Source organism: Corvus kubaryi, unplaced genomic scaffold (assembly GCF_017639235.1).
Source record: "Corvus kubaryi isolate FWS band 111438036 unplaced genomic scaffold, C.kubaryi_AGA036_p1.0 37308, whole genome shotgun sequence".
NCBI lineage: Eukaryota > Metazoa > Chordata > Aves > Passeriformes > Corvidae > Corvus > Corvus kubaryi.
Window position 1 is genome coordinate 14,663,559 of NW_024581096.1, and position 18,956 is coordinate 14,682,514.

The following is an 18,956-nucleotide window of genomic DNA, read 5'->3' on the forward strand; positions in this document are numbered from 1 at the left end:
GGGAAGTGCATTAATTGTGACTACGTGCCACCTCCAGCCCCCAGGCTGCAGTGGAGCACAGGCAGGTCTCTATCCTGCTGCCTGCCCAAGAGATGTCAGGGTGCAGCCAGAGCTTGGGGACACATGGGATCCTCCAGGGCCCATGAATGGGGAGATGTGGCACCTTGCTGTCACAGCACAGGCGTCACATGGGGTGGTGACAACCATCCCCTTTCCCTCACCAGGGGTTTCCAAGGCGGGCGTCCCCCTTGCACCTTCTCAGGATGTCCTGAAGGCCAGCTTTCAGGTCTCCCATTCCTCTGGAAGATGGGGCTGTGGTCTCAAACCCCAGGGCAGGCTCCAGGGGATGTGTGTGTGTCCCCCTCAGTGCTGTTCCCATGTCCTCCCCAGCTCAGCCAGCACCACACACGGAAGCAGGCAGCCAAAACCTCCCGCTCCAGATGGAAGGGAAATAACACCCAGAGCCTCCAGTCATCATGAAATGAACATTTAATGAAGACAGTCTCTCCTGGTGCATGTGTGTGTGTGTGCGTGTGTGCGTTGTCTCTGTGTGAGCTTAGTTTTATCCCCTCTATTACTTTTTTTTTTGATTCTTTTTTTTTTTTTTTATATATATACATCTATAAAAAATTCAAATACAGCATGTCAACAGTGGGAATACTAGGACGTACGGTATTAAATACTGCGCTTGGGTCCAGGCAGGGCCAAGAGGAGGTGTCTTTACAAAACAGGACATCGGGCAGGATGGGGAGGAGAGCAGAGCAGGCACGGGGACAGCTGGGGACAGCTGGGGACAGCGGGGGACAGCGGGGCACAGGTCTGCAGGGCTCCAGCTCTGAAGGCAACAGCAGAGCTATTCTGCTTTTGTTGTAGAATGAGACAAAGACATTAATGGGGGTGATTCCCTGTATCCAACATGGTTAAAAGTTTGGGGGTGATGTTGGGGTGGGGTTGGGGGTGGCGAAGGCTCCTGCAGGGTGCTGTGGGAGGGGGAGGTGGAGGGACAGCTCTCTCAGGTGCTTGGCAAGGGGCAGGACGGTTTTATTGGTGTTTCACTTCTCTTTTTTTTTTCCCGTTAAAACCCTGCCAGCTCCCTGCTCCGCATGGCACTTGTGAAAGCCACCAGTTCCCCCCTCCACCATCCCCTCGGAGGGGACCAAGACCCCCCCCCCCGATCCGTGCACCCCTCCAGCTTCGCCACACGGTCGAGAGCTCAGGGGAGCGAGTCCAGTACTTGGGGGACCCCCTTTAGCCATAAGGGGGTACACAGCTTGGAGCATCATTCCCCTCACCACCCCCCCGTTTTCATATCCCCTTTTCTCGGTGCGCTGCCGGGCGGGCGGCGGGCACGTCTTTGGCGTGGGGGGGTTAGCTGTATGAGCAGGGCCCTCAGCTGCGGCGCGGGGCCCGGGCTCGCTTCACTTCGCTGAGGAAAGGAAGGGGCACGGGGATGTGTCTCCTCACTCCGGGCTGGGAGAGGATTTTGCGGCTCCCCAGGGGACGGCAGCAGCTCTGTCCTCCTCCGAAGTGACGGCGAGAAGCGTGATACGTCCTCAGTGTGTGCAAAATCGAAGAGCTAAGAGACTCAACCCGGGAGCGGGGCGGCGGGGCGGGGGCAGGGGCGGCGGTGGGCGGTGGGGAGGCGTCTGCGCTGGGCTGCGGTGGATGGACAGATGGAGATCTGCAAGCAGGGAGTAGAAGGGTCACAGTCTCGCTCCGAACTCACCTGTGCCCCCTCACTGGTGGGACACACCGAGCAGAATTTGGCCTTCTTCCACAAGGGAAATTTCAGCCAGGTACCCAAACACACCATTTCCACCTCCTCCTCCCAGGGCTGGGCCCTGCCCACCCTCCCCTGGCTGCATGCCACCACCTCTCCTTATGCCACCAGTAGTGTCACACATGAGATGACACTGTCAGAGGGGAGCAAAGAACTCCTTGCCCACAAGAGGCTTCTCTTTGGGCACCAAAGGATGCGTGGCATATCCTTTATCTCCCGAAAGTGACACGTGTGGCTGCTTCCAGGATCCATCCCTGTCCTTGGGCAGTATGGGGACAGTGAAAGGGCATTTGGGTGTGACACCCATGAGACAGCAGCCCTGGTCTGTAGAGGAGAGGGGCATTTTGTGGCTCTCCAGGCTGTCAGCTCCATTCTAAGCCAAACTAAGGACATTTTTGAGATGCAATCTGAATTTTCTGATCTTGGACAATTTTTCCTTCATCACTGAGCAAAGGCGTTAGATTTCCATATGGTTTCTTTGCCTCTTAAAAAAGTCAGCAGTGAGGATGGGAGAGGGCTGCTGAGAACAGGACATCAAAGACCGACCACCTTGCCAGCTTTACTTGGGAAGCCATTTTTGGGATCTCCAGCCAAATATCCATCTGGAAAAGCAGTCGGACTGGGTGCATTTACAAAAAACTGCAAGAAAACCCCAAATGACTTGTTCTCAATGCCCTTCACCCATAGCCTGGCTGGAGCATCCCCTTCCCAACCACACTAGAGTGCTGAGGTTCCCCATATCCCTGCCCCATCCCAGCACCCACCTCCTGCCTCTTACGCCTCCAATTTGGGAGATACTCACTAAATAAAGAGGACACTATAGGCAGCCACGACCAGTCCAGCTGTCCAACACACTGCCACGGCCCCACTGCCCACCACGGCCCCCTTGTCACAGATCTTGGTGGTGGGTGGTGCCATGAAAGAGGAGGTGCTAGCGCTTGTTGTCTCTGCAAGGAAGGAGAGTGGATGGTGAGGGGAACTGGGATGCCCTGGGATTCATCCCATAGGAGCAGCCCTGCTCTCCTGCTGGTGTGGATAGGAGCTGGCCCCAAATTGCCCTTTTCAGTGCTATACTGTGCTAGGGCTGAGGTGGAGGGCTGGGATGATCCACAGGCTGGTGTGATCCATGAGCCTTTCCCTGCTGTGAGAGTGGACCTACTGCTTGGAGTTGTTTGTGGCATCAGGTAGAGCTGAGCATCCTTCTCATCCCCATCCTGACCAGCTGAGCCACTCTATGCACCAGCTCTGTGGGATTTTAGCTAAAAGGTCATGATGAGCCACTAGTGCTCAGCAGAAAGCACCCCTCGCCCACAGAACATTTCAGACACAGCAGGCTACATCTGCTGGACTGGCTCACAGGGTTTGTCCTGCTTTGTACTGCACCAGATGCATTGTCTGTCCCTGCAGAGGGCTGAAGGATTGCAGGGAGTGCTTGGATGGACAGTCATGCTGGGGTAGCTTTGGCCATATCCAGATGGCCCCAGTGTGCCCCTGGCCAGACAGTCCGGGCTGATGCTGGGGACCAAAGAGTGTGTCTCAGCATCTTTCACACTCCATTGAGGTGTCACAGTGGGGCTCAGCCTTGGGGTTGGGATGTCCCACATCAGCCCTGCCTGGCTGCACCAGGCTACAGGGAGGCGTGTGCGAGGAACACGCGTGTGTGTGACAGACACGTGTGCCACCACAGGGAGTGGGCAGGTGACATTGGAAGGGGCATTTGCGTTTAGCACAATGCAGGTGGCAACAGAAGCAAAATCAAAACACTGACACCAGTGCTGCTGCAAGGTGTTCCTGGACTCCTTCCGGGGGGTTCATCCACCTGGGAATGGCGGGGGGGCCTGCAAATCCCTGCTGCTGCCTCAGCATCCTGGTAGGTGGTCTACCAGGTGCTGTTTCTAAAAGGGGGGTTTCTCTGCACAGGAGTCAAGGAAACCAGTGCAGGGTCTGCTCCATCCCTTCTGGGAAACGGAGGGCTGATAACACCCATTTGGACACAGTCCCAGCTCTTTCCTAGAAACAGAGACTTGTTAACTTGGTGGCTTTTATTTTGAATTGGCATCCCTTGGAGCCACTTTGAGGGGTCGGAGGTGTGGAGGGGGTAGGACTGGAGAGGGGAGGGAGGGCTGGAGGGGGACAGCACTTCAGGGAATAAAAACAACAAGAACAACAACAATAGTAATACAATGCCCAGCTTCATTGTCCCACCCCAGGTATCCTGGTGAGAAGGATGCTGGACCCAGGTGAGCTGAGTCAGCATTCTTTAGGGCATGGTTGCACCTGCTGACAGGGCCACAGGTGGGGGCAAAGTACAGGGTGAAGGGCTGCAGCCTGCTCCCCAGTGTTTGGGGGCTGTCCCTGGCTGGGGACAAAGCCTGCATGGAGCCAAAGAGGAGATCCCTCAGCCTGGAGTCCTGGGCTCCTCCTGGATGAAGCCTGTTTGTACTGGGAGGGGGCTCTTACCTGTGATCTGGGCCTCCGTGGTGAGATGCTTGGGCTCCTCTGTCCAGGGGGTGGCATGGACAGCCACACTCCAGTCACTCCACGTGCCGATGTCATTGTCTTTGGCTGCCACCTGGATGATGTACTCCTTGCCAGCGTAGGCATCCGTGATGGTATGCGATGTCCCATCTGACAGCTCGACCTGAGGGCAGCAATGGGGACAGGAGGGTGGTCAGAGGAGCCCCCAGGAGGTGTAAGACAATCAGTATATTTAGCTCGGCTAGAAGATGATAACAAGACTTTTGCAGCACTTTTGGAAACACGAGGGCATTTTGGGCAGAAGCACGAGCCCAGGACATGGATGGACAGGGAGGGAGATGCTCCAGCTGCAGCTACACAGAAGGTCTAGAGACCTGGTTCCACGCCCAAACTCACGGCGTCAGAGTGGAGTAGCTTCCTCTAGAGGTCACCAGAAACTAGCAGATGTGTGCACGGGCTCCCTCGGATATATTAGGGCAGCTGGGAGCTGGATATTGCAGGCAGTGGGTGGGGTGTGCAACGTGCTTTCAGGGCACCACTGCCAGTGCTGGGAGGAGGCTTCCCCACCAGCAACACCTCTGGCCAGCCTGCTCCCGTGCCTGCTGGCATCCCGTTGTTTTGGCTTGCATCCCTCCAGCTGGGCCCTTGGACAAGGATCAAGTTGTGTCCAGACGTCTTTCCTAGAAACCATTCCCTCTGTCCTGTTGTCACTACTGTCTGAGCCACAGAAGATCCTGCTGTCCTCTCTGCTGCAAAGCGCAAGGGCTTAACCCCATTTAACTCTCCAAGGGATCTCTGATCCACTTGGAGCTTGGCTCAAGGACAGAGGGATGCAGGTGCTCAGCAGAAATGCACCCCCATGGCATGGACAAAAGTGAGCAAACACAGGTGGCTGACAGAGGGGGAGGGCTCAGCATCCAAGTCACTGTCCAGGGATGAAGCTGGACTTGGCCTCAGGGTCCTGAGGGTATGGAGGGGACCAGGGCAGGAGTATCTGGCAGAGGCTAAGTGGGATATTGCCCTCCACCCCATCTCTGAGACAGAGGACCAACATGCTGCCCATTTCAGTAACCCCTGTGGTGCTGTGTGTGGTGTGGGGGGCACACAGGGGACTCCTCATCTGCTCTGCACCCTGCCCAGACACATTTCTAATAAAGATGCTGCAGGATAAGGGGTGGTGCGGGTCTGACACAGCCCATCTGCAAGCACCAGTGCCCAGCCAGGGGCTCATGCTTGAGCAGAACATGTTTCCCTTCATGGGTGGGGGCAACTTCACGGTGTTGCCTATGTGGGGTCCTCCACATCTCCCCAGCCACCCAGAAGAAGGTCAGGCACAAAATCACGCTGTCCCAGGTAGCACCAACAGCCCAATGACTGGAGGAAGATCGAAACTTCTGCCTGGTCCTTGAAAAAGATGGAAAGGAAAGGAAAGGAAAGGAAAGGAAAGGCAAAGGGAAAGGGAAAGGGAAAGGGAAAGATGCACCACTGGGGTGCCCAGGAGGTACCTGGGCCAATGCACCTGTGGGATGAGGCTGCCCTGGCAGTGTGGCTGTACACACACAAGGTCTGGTGTGCATGCCAGACGGTCAGTGCCATTACCCCACTGCTTGCAGGAGTACCTTAAAAGCAGGAACCCACCCTGAGAAAGAACCAGCCCTTTTCCAGTCCCTTCAGTGCAGCACATGCAACACCCCAGCACAGATGCAATCCCTTTGGCATGAAAGCTGCAGCCCCCTCCATGCTTTTACAGCCACTCTGGGGAACTCCTAACAGGCGAAGGGGCTTTCTTGCTCCAAGTGAAAGCCTTTCCCTCCCTATTCCCACTTCCAGGGCTGCATCCAGGCTTCCGCCCAGAATATCGGACCCCTTGGGCTCTGCACTCCCAGCTGCTCCTGCCACCCGACCTGAGCCAGCAGGAGCCTCACATCTGGAGCACATCTGGAGGCAGGCCTGACTGGTCTCCCCACAGCCACCAGGAGCAAAGGGCTTCCTGCTGCCGGCGAGGCTTGAAGTGGTACCAAACCTCAGCAGTGTGGAGAAAGGCGTGTGTCCATCTTACTGCTGCAGGTTTGGGGGCTGGATGGGAGTCCTGCCTCTCCTTGCACCAGCAACTCAGCACTGACCCCCACAGTGCTGGTGGGATGCAAATGGGAATGCTAGTGGTTTCACTGCAGGCTTGTGCCAAGCTGAGACATTCCTAAGCACTTAACCATCAACAGCCAAAGCCCAAATCCATCCCTACCATCCAGGGGACACTCTCCACCGTGACATGGGTCTCACCATCAGGTCTGGCCTGTTGGCATGGGGACAGCCACTCAGGGTGTCTGTTAAGGGGACCTGAGGTCAGAGCCTGCCTGGAAGGAGCCTGACATGGGGGGCAGATGAACACAGTGACCCCAGTGGGGCTCCATGCAGGGTCTCCCTGAGTTTCCAGCTAGATGAAGAGGCTGAGTCAGCCCTGCAGTCACAGGTGCTGCCTCTGTTGTCAGAATAACAGGGTCAGTTCACAGGTCTGGTCCCCAGCAGTCTATACCCATGGGGGGCTATAAGCAGGTCCCATCCTGGAGCAAGGCACAGCCCATCCTGCAGGAAAATGGTTTTGGGCCATTTCACTCTCAGGTGAAAACTGAAATCCTGTGAAGTCTGGGTAGAGGAGGATGGGATAAAAATAAGGAAGGTGCCAGTTCCTCGCATGGATCCTCCAACAAGGGGAGGGTCTTGGCTAAGGCACATCCCACCAGCCCCACCAAGCTCCAGCTCTCCTCAGCCCAGAACCAAAGCCCAAGCTGGACCAGGGTCCCCAGAGGCAATGGGCTCTTGGCACCTACCGCTGCACCCAGCAGAGCTGAGGAGGCAACTTCTGCACCCAGTTCTTACAGGGACACACCTTCACTGCCCAGGCACCTCGGGATGGGTAGGCAGGAGACCCACCAGGTTGTGAATCACCTGGTCTGCTTGGCAGGGCACCTCCCTGCAGTGTAGTGGCACAGTGAGGCTCTCTCTGCCACCCAGACCTTGGGAGCTCTTTGGTGGCATCCAATGTGGATGGCAGTGCTGAGGGAATCAAGTTAAATTAACTCCTAATGATAATTAAATGAAACAAAACCTCATGGGCTGAACTGCCAACTCCCTGCTGACTTGACTTGCTCTATGCTGGCTGGGTGGTGGCTTGGAACTGGAGAATGAGGACAGGGCTCTGAAAGATGCTGGGCTTATCCAGCTGGTGTATGACCCTCTCCAAGACTTTCACGATCCTCTGAAGCCCTGGCTCCTCCCTGGGACCTGCACCAAGCAGGTTGCATGCAGACCAGCCCCACTAAGGTCCTGCTGACCTGGCCAGGCTGCTTTTCCATCAGGAGCATTTTCTCCATCCCAAGAGCCCTCCCAGCCTTCCCTTGGGAGCAATTCCTGCCTCTTTCCACCCACAACCAACCGGCAGCTGAGTGTTTGTAGGTGGTGTGTCACAGGCACAGTGGGGTCAAGTCTGTGCCTTTCCTGGGCAGGGGGAGTGTTCCCCCAGGACCCAGACTAGAGGATCTGGAGGACTTTCCTTGTGGGATCTGGGAGGATGTTGCCCTAAACTCCACTTTAACACAGTAGATAAAAAGAGAAAGCACAGATGACATCATCCATCTCTCCCCACACACACACAACCTCTGGATGCAGAACCTCTGAGCTGGACAGCCAGAGACACATCCAGCATTTGTCATGGTGGGGAGAAAGCGACTGGGTGGGTGCCCATGGCCCAACACAGAAGTGCCTCAGCAAATGGGAAAGCCCACAGGGATCAGGTCCAATTGAACACAGACAGGGAGAGACAGAACAGGGGGAAGACACACTGGGGAGGCTGTGGGGGGACGGATGCACACACAGCATCAAAGGCAGAGGGAGAAATTCCTTAATCCGTGTCCTCGCCACACAGAGACAAAAGTTGGAGGAAGGCTGTGCATGTTAGATTTTTTGGCTGGGGCGGGGGTTTGCGTGTCGCTGCCTGCCTTTGTGCACCTGCCAAAAGTCACTCCGACTGGCTGTGAAGTGCTGCCCAGATTAATGAGGGATCAGTAGCCAGTGCAATGCAGAGCTATTAGCATTGTGGAAAAAAAAAAAAAAGAAAAGAGAAAGAAAAAGAAAAGAGAGAGAGAGGAGAGAGAAATGAAAAAAGCCCTTGAATTCAGATGACAGCTTGCTGAGGACAGCGTGGGCTGGGATCCCATTCCCTGCCATGGTCACATACCCCCACATTCCTGCTTGGAAAGATTATGGAGCTGCTGAGTGCCCACCCACAGTCCCAAGCGCCAGGATGAGCTCATGGGCCAGTGCCACATTGATGGGATGGGGACAGGCACTTAGGGCAGGCTGAGGGGAGGATTGCCCAGCACTTGGCTTTCCCCTTGTCCATGCTGGTCCTCCCTGCACATGTGCTGGAGGCCTGGGGACATCCACAGCATCCAAACACACCCCAACAGAGAATACCCATGTGTGCCTTCCTTCCAGTCCCTGCCTGCAGACTGGTGTCCCTGCCTTGCAGTGCTCGGCACAGCAGGAGTTAAGGAAGCCATTCCCCTCTCTGAGCTCCCCTCATCCTGCTCCCATGGCCCCCAGCCCACCCTGTCAGGGTGCCCTGGCAGTAAAAAAGGTCACTGTGCTTTGTTCACACCCAGGCTCTGCTCCTGGTGCAGGGTGACCAGGTAGCAATTATGTGTGAGCAGGGTGATGCACGGGCAGCTCTGAAGCCCAGATGGCCTTTGGAAGGGGATAGGGTAGGGGGGCAGGGAAGAAAACCCCACCCTTCTCTGCCCTGGCAGCTGGGCTGGGGGCTGGTGTGTGTTGAAAGGAGGTGGAGGGGGAGAAGGGGGGATCAGAAGCCTCCTTTTCTGCATCCCACATGAAAATGTGCTTGCTGGCTCCCCTGTGGTGGCAGTGGCTCTGTTTTCCATTCCTTGACACCTCCTGCTTTCCAGTGCAGCTCTTGGTGTGGGAAGGGGGTGCTCCACTGGCAATATGGGGATGAGGACCGGCACCCCTCTGTCCCAAGGCAGGGATGCACCATCTCTGTGTGTGACAGGACAGTGACCATGCAGCTGTCCCAGGTGCTGTATCAAGCCTAGATGAGTCTGCCTTCCCCAAAATAAAAGGAGCACCCTGGCTACTGTAGGGTGAAGCTGATGTGCTCACAGAGCTTTTGCCACCCGCAGCACACATGGAAGAAACCCCTTCTAAGAGCACAGCCTGGGTCTGCCGAACATTTGGCATTCTTGCAGCCTCCTCCTCTGGATGCTACTCGAGTTATACTGGATGATGGGGGAAATTGGAACTGGGATAGGGAGGGGACACCCCAGTGGGCTTGATTTCACAGCCACTTTTCCCCACAGCAAGGGCCAGATCCTTGCAATGAGCTTTGCAGGGACTCAACTACACAAACAGCTGCTGTTTCAGGTGCCTTCAGTCCCTGTGAGTGCAGGGGAATCCCAGCAGGGCTTCCACCCGTCCTGGGGAACAGGATAAACCAAAAGCAGGAGTAATGCCCAAGCAAACTGCCCCACCACTGGGAAGTGTGGGATGGTCACTGCGAACAGCCAGTGCAGCTTGAGAAAAGATGTCACCATGAGGAAAAGAAATGTTTTGCTTTCTCCCTTTCAAAGCCATGCCTGGAGAGCAAATAGGTCTGACACTGATTACTAACAAAAGCACCCCCAAATACCTCCTCCTTCTGCAGAGCCGCAAGAATCAGCTGGTACAACCCCAGACAAAACTTTCTACCTGGACTCTGGAATAATTAAAGGTTGGAAAGAGTGAACGATCCCCTCTTATTCTCTGCCAGCCAGGTAGTGGAAGAGCCACTCCAGCAGGGTCTGAGCTGTGCTCTCTGCTGTCAACCTCTCCTGAAAAGGCTGTGGTGCTGCACACAGCCCAGCCCTGCTGTGGGTCTGGGAGGGTGAGCTACCACAGAACTCTGCAGCCCGGGCTGTGCCACACCAGATGCAGCTGGACAGATTCCTTTCTGGCTCAGAATAAACACCATCTTTGAAAGCAGCAGCTGTAACCACACCCATAATGGGAAATTTTCTCCAGATGTGGTGGCCCCCTCCTGCCAAGTGACAACTGTCAGAGGTCACTTTCGCTTGTGGCTATGGGGAAGATGGGATCAGGGGTGCTGAGGGCGCTCAGCAACAGCTCTAACCCGCCGGGCACTGCCATATGCTGCTTGCAGATGCCTTCACCATGCTGATGCAGTGGGCTGGGGGCGGAAGCAGCTTGTGCATGGGCATGGCAGGGCACAGACACCTGCCTGGTGTGGTCTGCATGTAGGCAGGGAAAGTTAGGCTTGCCAGCACCTTCCTACCTCCTTGTAGGTGTGTGAGCATGGAGGTGAGGACATGCACGCATGAGTGCTCTGCTGCTCAGTGGCACCTTCACAGGTGCTCAGTACCTTAGGTCACCAGCAGTTTCCAAGAGGGCTGAGAGCACCCAGGCAATGCCAGCCAAGGGTCCTGAACCTGCTCTGTCCCAGAAAAGGTGATTTCTGGGCATTTCCCACCCTCCTCTGAGACATTCTCTGCTCCAGCCCTGCCTGCCCCATGCTGAGCTGCGAGTGACACTATTACAGCCTCAGTATTTTGCTCCCACCTATTAATTCTTTGGATTTTTTCCCCCTTCTTTTTTAATCACTGACTTTGCAGCCAGGAGGGGAAGGGAGAGAAATGCTTCAATAAAAGCTACCAGGCGTGAAGTTGTAACCCAGCTTGCTCAGGGTGACCTCCCTGCCAAGGTTGCCTCGCAAAGAGGGGGAGTGCAGGCAAAGCAGCAGAAGCACGGGGGGATGCAAATGGAGACAAAGAGGCACGCCCGCTGCAATGTGACATTGCCACCGCGCCAGGGGAGGACGCTGCTGTGGCAGACAGTGGCACTTATTGCCTTCCTCCCCAGCTTGCTCCATCCCTCTCCTTGCCCCTCACAGGCAGGATATGCGGATTAGCTCACACTTTCAGGCTATTTCAGGCTGCTCCAAGGCAGGAACTTCCAGCGACAGCCTGTGAGATTCACCTCTCTGACCAAAAAATGTTGCTTTGCCCTGGGAGATGAGCCCGAGCCCACCCTGGTAGCCACTTCTGACATGGGTGAGGGAGGCCAGTCCAGAGGACAATGCCATCCTTGCACCAACACTAAGTACTTGCCTATACCAAAAAACTTTCCATTCCTGTCCCCAAAACCCCATCATTTGCCTGGATCCGAGCAGGCACAGATGTCTGCGTGGGGATTTGTTTTTTGCCCCAGCTCCTAAAATCCCATGATGGTGGGAGCGTTGCTGCTCGCACTCCCAGAGAAGGATGCTTCCAGCCTTTGCAAATGCTCACCAACATGGCCCTAATGCTTCCAGCACAGAAGATGAAGGAGAGAACCCAACCACATTATTAGCTTTAAATATCTCATGACCTTTTACTGCAAATCTCAAGATCTGAGGTGCAGCCCGCCTCACGGTTCGTTAACATTTCATGTTGTCAGCGCGGCCAATGGGTTCAATTAGACTTCACGACGGCATCTGCAAATTGCTGGCAACCCACAGGAGGAAATCCTCCCTCGGTCTGGCCACCAGCTCTGACACTGAATAAGAAATACCTTCTTGAGCCTTGCCCCATTCCTGGGATGTGCATCGAGCAGGCAAGTGCTCAGCGCACGTGATCTCCCTCCAAAAACTGTGAAAAGGGGGGATCCTGCTCCAGAAAATGCCATGGGAGGGGAGCAAATTGGGTGCAAGACCTGCCCTGGGCTCCCCAGAGATGCTCAGGATGGTGTCTGGCCACCCGTCTGCATGTAGGGATGAGCACGCAGATGTGCTTGGGGAGATCGCATGTGTGAGTGCGGCAATCGCTGCTGTTGCGAGTTAACTGAAGGAGCCTGTAAAACCAGAAACAGGCTATTAGCAATCCATTAGGAAAGGGTATCCAGTTCCAGCCTAGGTAAGCCATTAGAGGAACATCTGAGAGCATTAGGAGAGCTCGCTTGGGGCCAGGATGGGGCTATAAAACAGAAGAGGAAACCACGCTAATCTGGCTTGAATTACAAACTTAAAAGCAGGAGAAAAATAAAGGATACCCTAAACATTAAATGTTTTATATTTAGGAGACAGAAGGGGAGATTTTGCCAAAAGGAGAGAATAAAAAACCTGTTTAGGCTACAAATATGCATCTCTCTTCTGGCAGCAGAGAAACCACCAGCCCCTCTTCCAGAAAGGGAGGAGTGTGATTTTAAAGTTGCTTGAGTTTCAGAGTGAGCTCGGTGCTGGTGGGGTGGAGGGGAGTCTTTGGCCACACGATGTGACACGGCTGCATCCCCAACAGCTGTGAAGTGCTTGTGCCCAGGTTCAAGGGAGCTGCTGTGAGGTGGCACGATCCAGCACATGCTTCACTGCATGCCCATGTGGAAACTCATTATCATCATCATCATCATCATCATCATCATCATCATCATCATCCCTCCATGGTAATAATTCCCAGAGCACATCACTGTAATTCCCAGAGCAAACTGCAACATGAGAGCTGCTAAGTGGTCTGGGTGGAAAGGCACTGCTGAGCAGGGGAAAGGGACTGCAAACAGCACGCTGGAGCTCAAACCAAGTTTGCAAAACCCTGGGGAGGGAATGAGGGTGTCTCCTCCACTTCTGGGTCAGCCCCAGAGATTGCTTCATGGTGTGGGATGCTTGGGCCAGGCATCACCTGACTTTCTCTGGTGGAGGGAAAACTGCATTCATGGCCAGCTCACACAGTGGTGGTCTCGATAAGATCCACTGCTCCCGCCACTGATTGCTTCATCTTCTGGTGCCAAGCCCTGGCATTATTAAAATCCTGAAAGGAAGAGCCTGGAAGAAAGCAGACACTGATTGAATCAGGCCCTATGGTATTCGACAGCTCGACATCCATCTGATCCTATTAGTGCTCATTCGGTCCTGCCTGCCGAGGTGCTGTGCATAAATCAGACCCTGCAAAGATAACAGGAGGTGGAGAGGTGAAAGAGGAGCTGCTTCTTCTGCCAAGAAACACCACGTGTGAGCAGGGCCTGCATGGATATTCTGTCTCTGGGCAGCCTCCAGTGTTCCTTTGTGGGTTTTCTCCTGCAGGGATGCTGGGCTTCCCATGGGGCTGCCAAGTACATGCTTAAAACTCATGGCTGGTGCAGAAGTGGGCTGCCATGAGGAGACAGGGATAGAGCTCAGCCGGTGGACCTTGGGCAGACAGGGATGTGCCAGAACATGAGGTTACCCAACTCCTTCTGACTGCTGGCAGGGACTTCTCCTCTCCCTACCCTGCTCCAAGCTGCCCATGGTCAGCATGCAGGTTGTGTGGGCACAAAAAGCAAGGGCTTCTCTGTGCCAACAGCCCATAGGGACAGCAACTGTCAAGATGGGGGGCAGCTTGTGACAAGAGACCTGCACCTCCACAAGAATTAAGACTCCTATGCAAGTGTGGCATGTGGGACCACCTCATCCTTTCTCAGGATGTCACTTCGAGCTGTGACCCAACACCACCACTGCAGGACAAGAGGCATAGATGAGCTAGACTTGGCCCTACCAAACCATGTCCTCCCCTCTTCTGTCTGGATTTGGGGGAACAGGGACATCCTTGAAAATGACAACAAGTAATAAGTCAAAGAAAGAGTGCAGGGAGGCTTGGGCATGCTCACAGCATGTTGATATTGGTGGGGTTAATTTTGGGTACAAAAACCTGCATTTGCAAGGTGCCCAGCTGGGCTAAGCAGGCTGAATATGCCAGTGGGGTCTGGGGTCAGAGCAGCTCCAGCTGCTGCAGCGCTGCCTTTCTCTGGTGTTTGGGAAATGATTGAATTAGGCGTCGCAAATAATTCATCTGATGAATAGTGGCAGTTTTCCTCAAATCATCCACAAATCAGATTTTTCATTACCCAGCCAGAAGGGCAGGGAGTCAGAAAACAAGGCTGGCACCTCACTCACTGAATTCTTGCACTTGCTCACTGAGCAAATTATTCCCCAAACACTCTTCTCCATCCGTCAGTGATGAGGAACATGTCTCTTGCAAGGGGATATTGATTAAAAGCAGTACCCACGACTGCTGGGCCTTCCTGAAATGCTGGGAGGTGAACCCTTCCCAAGCCATCCTTGCACCCACCAGGAGAGCTGGTACCTTGAGCTCTCTCTGCACCTCAGGGTATCTCTATATAGAATAAATTAAGTTCTTACTGCCCAAGAGCTGCCTTTTCCAACTAGTGTGGCCCTGCCACCAGTGTCACTAACACCTCCATGTATTTCCCACCATTACTGCCTGCCTGACAGCACTGATGGAGAGGCCACGTCATCCCCTCAGGGCTCTGCATTGAGGCAACTGACATGGCTTGACCCTGCAAATATGGTACCCCACACCCAGTGATGGAGGGACCAGGCACTCTGAGAGTGTTGAGGTGGAGGTAGCCCAGTGGCTATCCCACCATTTTTGGATGCAAGGCAGGGTATTTGGCTGGATCAGGCTGGGGCAGGGTAAAAACATCAGCTTTTTCCACAACAATTGCACACCTTGGGAAAAAAATGTTATTGTGTTTGGCAGTTCCCATTAAATCTTCCCCTTTTTACAGAGCTGCTGCAGTTTGAGCATTTCTTCCCCAGATGAAATAAAATACCTAGAGAAAACCAAAACCCAAACTCCACCTATGCTTTCTTACCCCTCTGGATGCTCCATAGATGGTCTCACACTCCTAGGAGGGAAGCAAAGGGCAAAGAGGCAAGCAGGAGAACCCTCTGATTTTCAGAGCCATCAGCAAATGCTGCAATGTGAACCACAACCTGTAGTGCTGCTTCATCAAAAAACTCAATCAAACACAAAAAGTCACCAAGACACCTTGCAGAGCCATGAGCCAAACCTCCTATCCCCTGTCCCACATGTTTCTCTCCCCAGGAAGAGCTGGCTGAAGGAAAATCCCACTTAGCTCTTTGATGCAGGTGCCCAGGGACCCAGTGCTGCCTCTTAGCTGACTTTATTTTTTTTTTTAGGAAAACTCTTTATCAAGAAAAGCACCTAATTGGCTTTCAACTGGCCCAGCTTGGGCACAGAAGGGATGCTGGATGAGCTATGCCACAGTAGCAGCACCTCCTCTCCAGCCACAGAATGCTTTCCCACACAACTCGAGCATACAATCAGCACACAGAGGTAAAAAAAAAAAAAAAAAAAGCCTGCTTGTTATCTTCCTGCAGTAACAAATGAAATCTTTCCTCCAGGCTACCAAGGACTTCACTGACTACTTTTTTTTAAGAAACAAGAAATAAAGTAAGAAATACGATAACATCGCAGCAATAGCTCTGCGACTGTGCTCTGAGTTATGGTGAGCGGTATTTTATCTCCAGTTCAAAATCTAAATGTGGCAGAGGCGCATTTAAATGTGGTGACATTTATACTTTAAATGCCTTTTACATCTCGTTGGCAAGTTTTATACAGAACATATGTATGGAAAGTAGATAGGGGCCATGGATGAAAACGTGGAGCAGGGAGAGGCTGCAGAGCCATCTGTAGGCAGAGTGTGAGCCACAAGAAAGATGGAGAGGAAGAGAAAAGGAATGAGAAAGAGAAGGAGAGGAGCAGGGTCCAGGTTGCCTGGGCAGTAAATATACATCTTTTTTGTCCCTGGACACTTGTTCATAATGCAGCTTGTTCCCAGTCACCAGCTCGCCCGTCTCCCTCCCATCCCAGGCAGTGCAGCATCACTCACGTGTTGCCACTGGTCCAGGATGAGAGGCCGATACCGCAGGAAGAATTTCAGTGGGAAAGATTCAGGGTCAGGCCAGGATGAGGGATTTTGCCATGACACCTCCAGTCTCCGAGGGTTATTGGGCACGGGTTTGGCCACCACACTCTCCGGAGGGTCTGGCTTTACTGGAAGAGAAGAAAAGAGGGTGGTTGGCAAAGCTTTGCATGTGGCACCCTTCCTTTATGCCCCTTGGCAAAGCTGGCTGGGCTTTGCACCATGTGCTTTCCAAGAGGAGCAGCCAACATGCTTCCTTTTCCCAAACTAATTAGTTGCAAATCACCTCTTGTTGTCCAGGTCAGTGGTATGGCTGTCCTAGCTCAAAATACCACCATTAAGGAGGTGACAGCACCGGAGACACATGGAAACAACTGGGCCAGGGCAGAGAGCATCCCTCCTACACAGGGCTAACTGGATCAGGGTGAGGAGCCCACCAAGCCCAAATCCTGCACTTCCATTGCACCTGCTGATTTCTGTGAGTCTGACCCACATTCAAGCCCACTTACCTCACAGTAATCTGGCAGAGTTTGGCCCTTGGGTTTAGGGCTGGGGTTTTGAGGATTCAAAGCAGTGGCACATCATATTTGCTAAAGGGGAAGGATTGCCCTGGTCACCTTCCACCCTCACTGCCCTTCTCTGCTTTTGGAATATGGGGATATTTTCTTGCTACCTGACATGTATTTCAGGTGAATATTAATTGGCTGTGAGCTATGCAACGTGCTTTGATGTTGCAGCTACTTCCAGAGTGCCGGAAGCTCATCACAGACAGGCTGTGATGAATGTCACTGCCTGTTGCAGAGCAGTCCTTGCTCCTTGCCAAAGGTTTGATCAAATCCTGACAGCTCAAACTCCCAACTGCAATAGCAAAGCTGAAAAAATTTGTGTATGCCCATGCTTATCCTTTAATCATGGACAGGAAGGAGCTGGACACAGGGAGCTGTGTGCCAGAGGTGGAAGAGGGCTCTCTGAGCACTTTAAGAATAGCAATGCACATGAGTTCTCATGTCCTGGGAAGGCCCTTAATCCCCTTCCAAGTCCACATGCAGGCAAATGGATCCCTCCTGACCTGAAAATTTCTGGATTGAACAACGGTCCCCTGGCTCTGACTGCCTCGAGCAGAAGCCTGTCAAGATGTCAGCATCAAAGTCTCCTCCCAAGGATGGAGGAGGGATGGTGGGGCTGTGGGGAGCCCCCTTCTGCCTGGCAGAGTTCCTGCCCTGCAGTCAGAGGTCTTCTCCATGCTGACTCCAGGGTTCACCTGCTGTGGGTGGGAAGTGATGTCCTCACAGGGGCTTTGCTTACCCTGAGAGAGGAAGGAGGTGGTGGTGAGTGAGCTGCTCCCTCACTAGCCTGCCTGCCTGCAGCCCTGCCCTGTGCGTGAAGGGCATCCTTCCCTCACTCGGGATCAGGTGCTGATGTGTGGCCAGTCTGCTGCAAGTGGAGTCACATGTGAGCTGCTCACTGCCACCCCTGCTTCAGAATGATGGTGGCATCGCAGCAACTGTCCCTGCAGCACCACTGCTTGCTCCTCTCAGGAGAAACCAGCCTGTGATGCTTTGAGAACACACTTTCTTTTCCGCAGGTGAGGCAGAGAGGGTGCTGAATGAAGGCACAGCCTGACTACCTTGGTGGGACGTGTTTCCCCTGAGACACAGCCCACCACTACCTCTCTCTCCCCAGCCTCCTCTTGCTCAGCACCCTGGCACACACCCTGCTTCAGGTCTTTATCACCATCATCTTCACCACCATCCTGGCTTTCACCACCTTCCCTCTGACACAGCGGGTGCAAGGACAGCTGGACAGCTTCCTCCTTCCCCCTGTCACTTCATGCTCAGAGGATGCTCCCAGAGGCTCTGGGGGTGGCTGGTTAGCTGGTGAGCCTGACCATGGGTGCCTAGTGCCACCTCTCAGCTCCCACAGACTCCCCTCTGTGGCAGGATGGGGCAGAGTTTTTCGTTTGCAGCTTTATCCTCATCAGCAGGAACACTTTGGTGGGGCTGTGCTGTGCTGAGCTACTCCAGATGGCTCCACTCACTTTGAATCCCAGGGCTGGGGCTGGACATCAGCTTCCATCGACAGGGACTTGGAGTCCAAACACATACGGAAAAGTATAAATCCAGCATTGGCTCAGCAGGCTGGGTTTGCAAAACAAAAGTCTGTTTGGCTGAACGAATGCAGATGACTGTGAACCGCAGCTCTGCAGCGAGGAAGTGGGAAGGAAAGTGCTGGGCTAGGGATGGATGCAACGGATACTCCCTGGGGTAACGCAGGGGGCCTGGCCCTGGTTTTTACTACGCCAGCCTGAAGGGATGATTGAATTTAGTTGGGCATGGCAAGTGTGTTTGGGCAGCAATGAGAAAAACTACTGTGACTGCTACAGGAAGTCAGAAGAAAAAGTGCCCTGATGCTGAGGTGGGAGTCACCTGCCCATTTTGCAGGGACATGACCCCTAGCCCCTCTCCTGCGAGCTGGACACTGTTGCTGATGCATGGAGGAAGGCTGCCCTGGCTTCATGTGTGTGTTCCTGGCTTCTACAAGCCTTCAAACAGCACTGGAAAACCAAGAGTCCCTGGTACCTCCTCATGTGCCTCCACCCACAGGACTCCTGCCCAGGCCAGAGAGCACAGCAGGGCCAACCTCTCCAAAACCACAAAGCCAAAACAGTACCTGCCATGTCCCTCCACAGCAGTGGGGACACAAGAGCCATGAGAGGGGACCATACTTCCAGCAGTCAGTCCAGAGAGGACAAACCTATGTCTCTTAGGACAGACCTCATCCTGCTGTGCTCATCACGGGAAACACCTGGGCTAGTCCCACAGGGGCCAGCTGAGGAGTGAGGGGAGTGGGCTGTGTCCAGCTCCCCGGTTTCTATATGACCTTGAAGGAGTCCTTGTGTCCAGCTCCCCGGTTTCTATATGACCTTGAAGGAGTCCTT

At 54.0% G+C, this 18,956-nt stretch overlaps 1 protein-coding gene across 8 annotated transcripts in view; it reads right to left on the reverse strand.

Moving 5' to 3' along the window:
• Nucleotides 1-471: 471 nt before the first annotated feature.
• The window catches only part of CNTFR (ciliary neurotrophic factor receptor), a 206,537-nt gene continuing 188,052 nt past the window's right edge, over nt 472-18,956 (reverse strand). For all 8 annotated transcript variants that reach the window (XM_042028689.1, XM_042028688.1, XM_042028691.1 and 5 more), the window contains 4 exons: nt 15,986-16,149; nt 4,241-4,421; nt 2,583-2,727; nt 472-1,681 (listed from right to left, as the gene is read on the reverse strand). In XM_042028689.1, the coding sequence (XP_041884623.1) occupies nt 1,681; nt 2,583-2,727; nt 4,241-4,421; nt 15,986-16,149 (491 nt within the window). In that variant the 3' untranslated portion in view covers nt 472-1,680. The remainder of the gene's footprint in view (nt 1,682-2,582; nt 2,728-4,240; nt 4,422-15,985; nt 16,150-18,956) is intronic.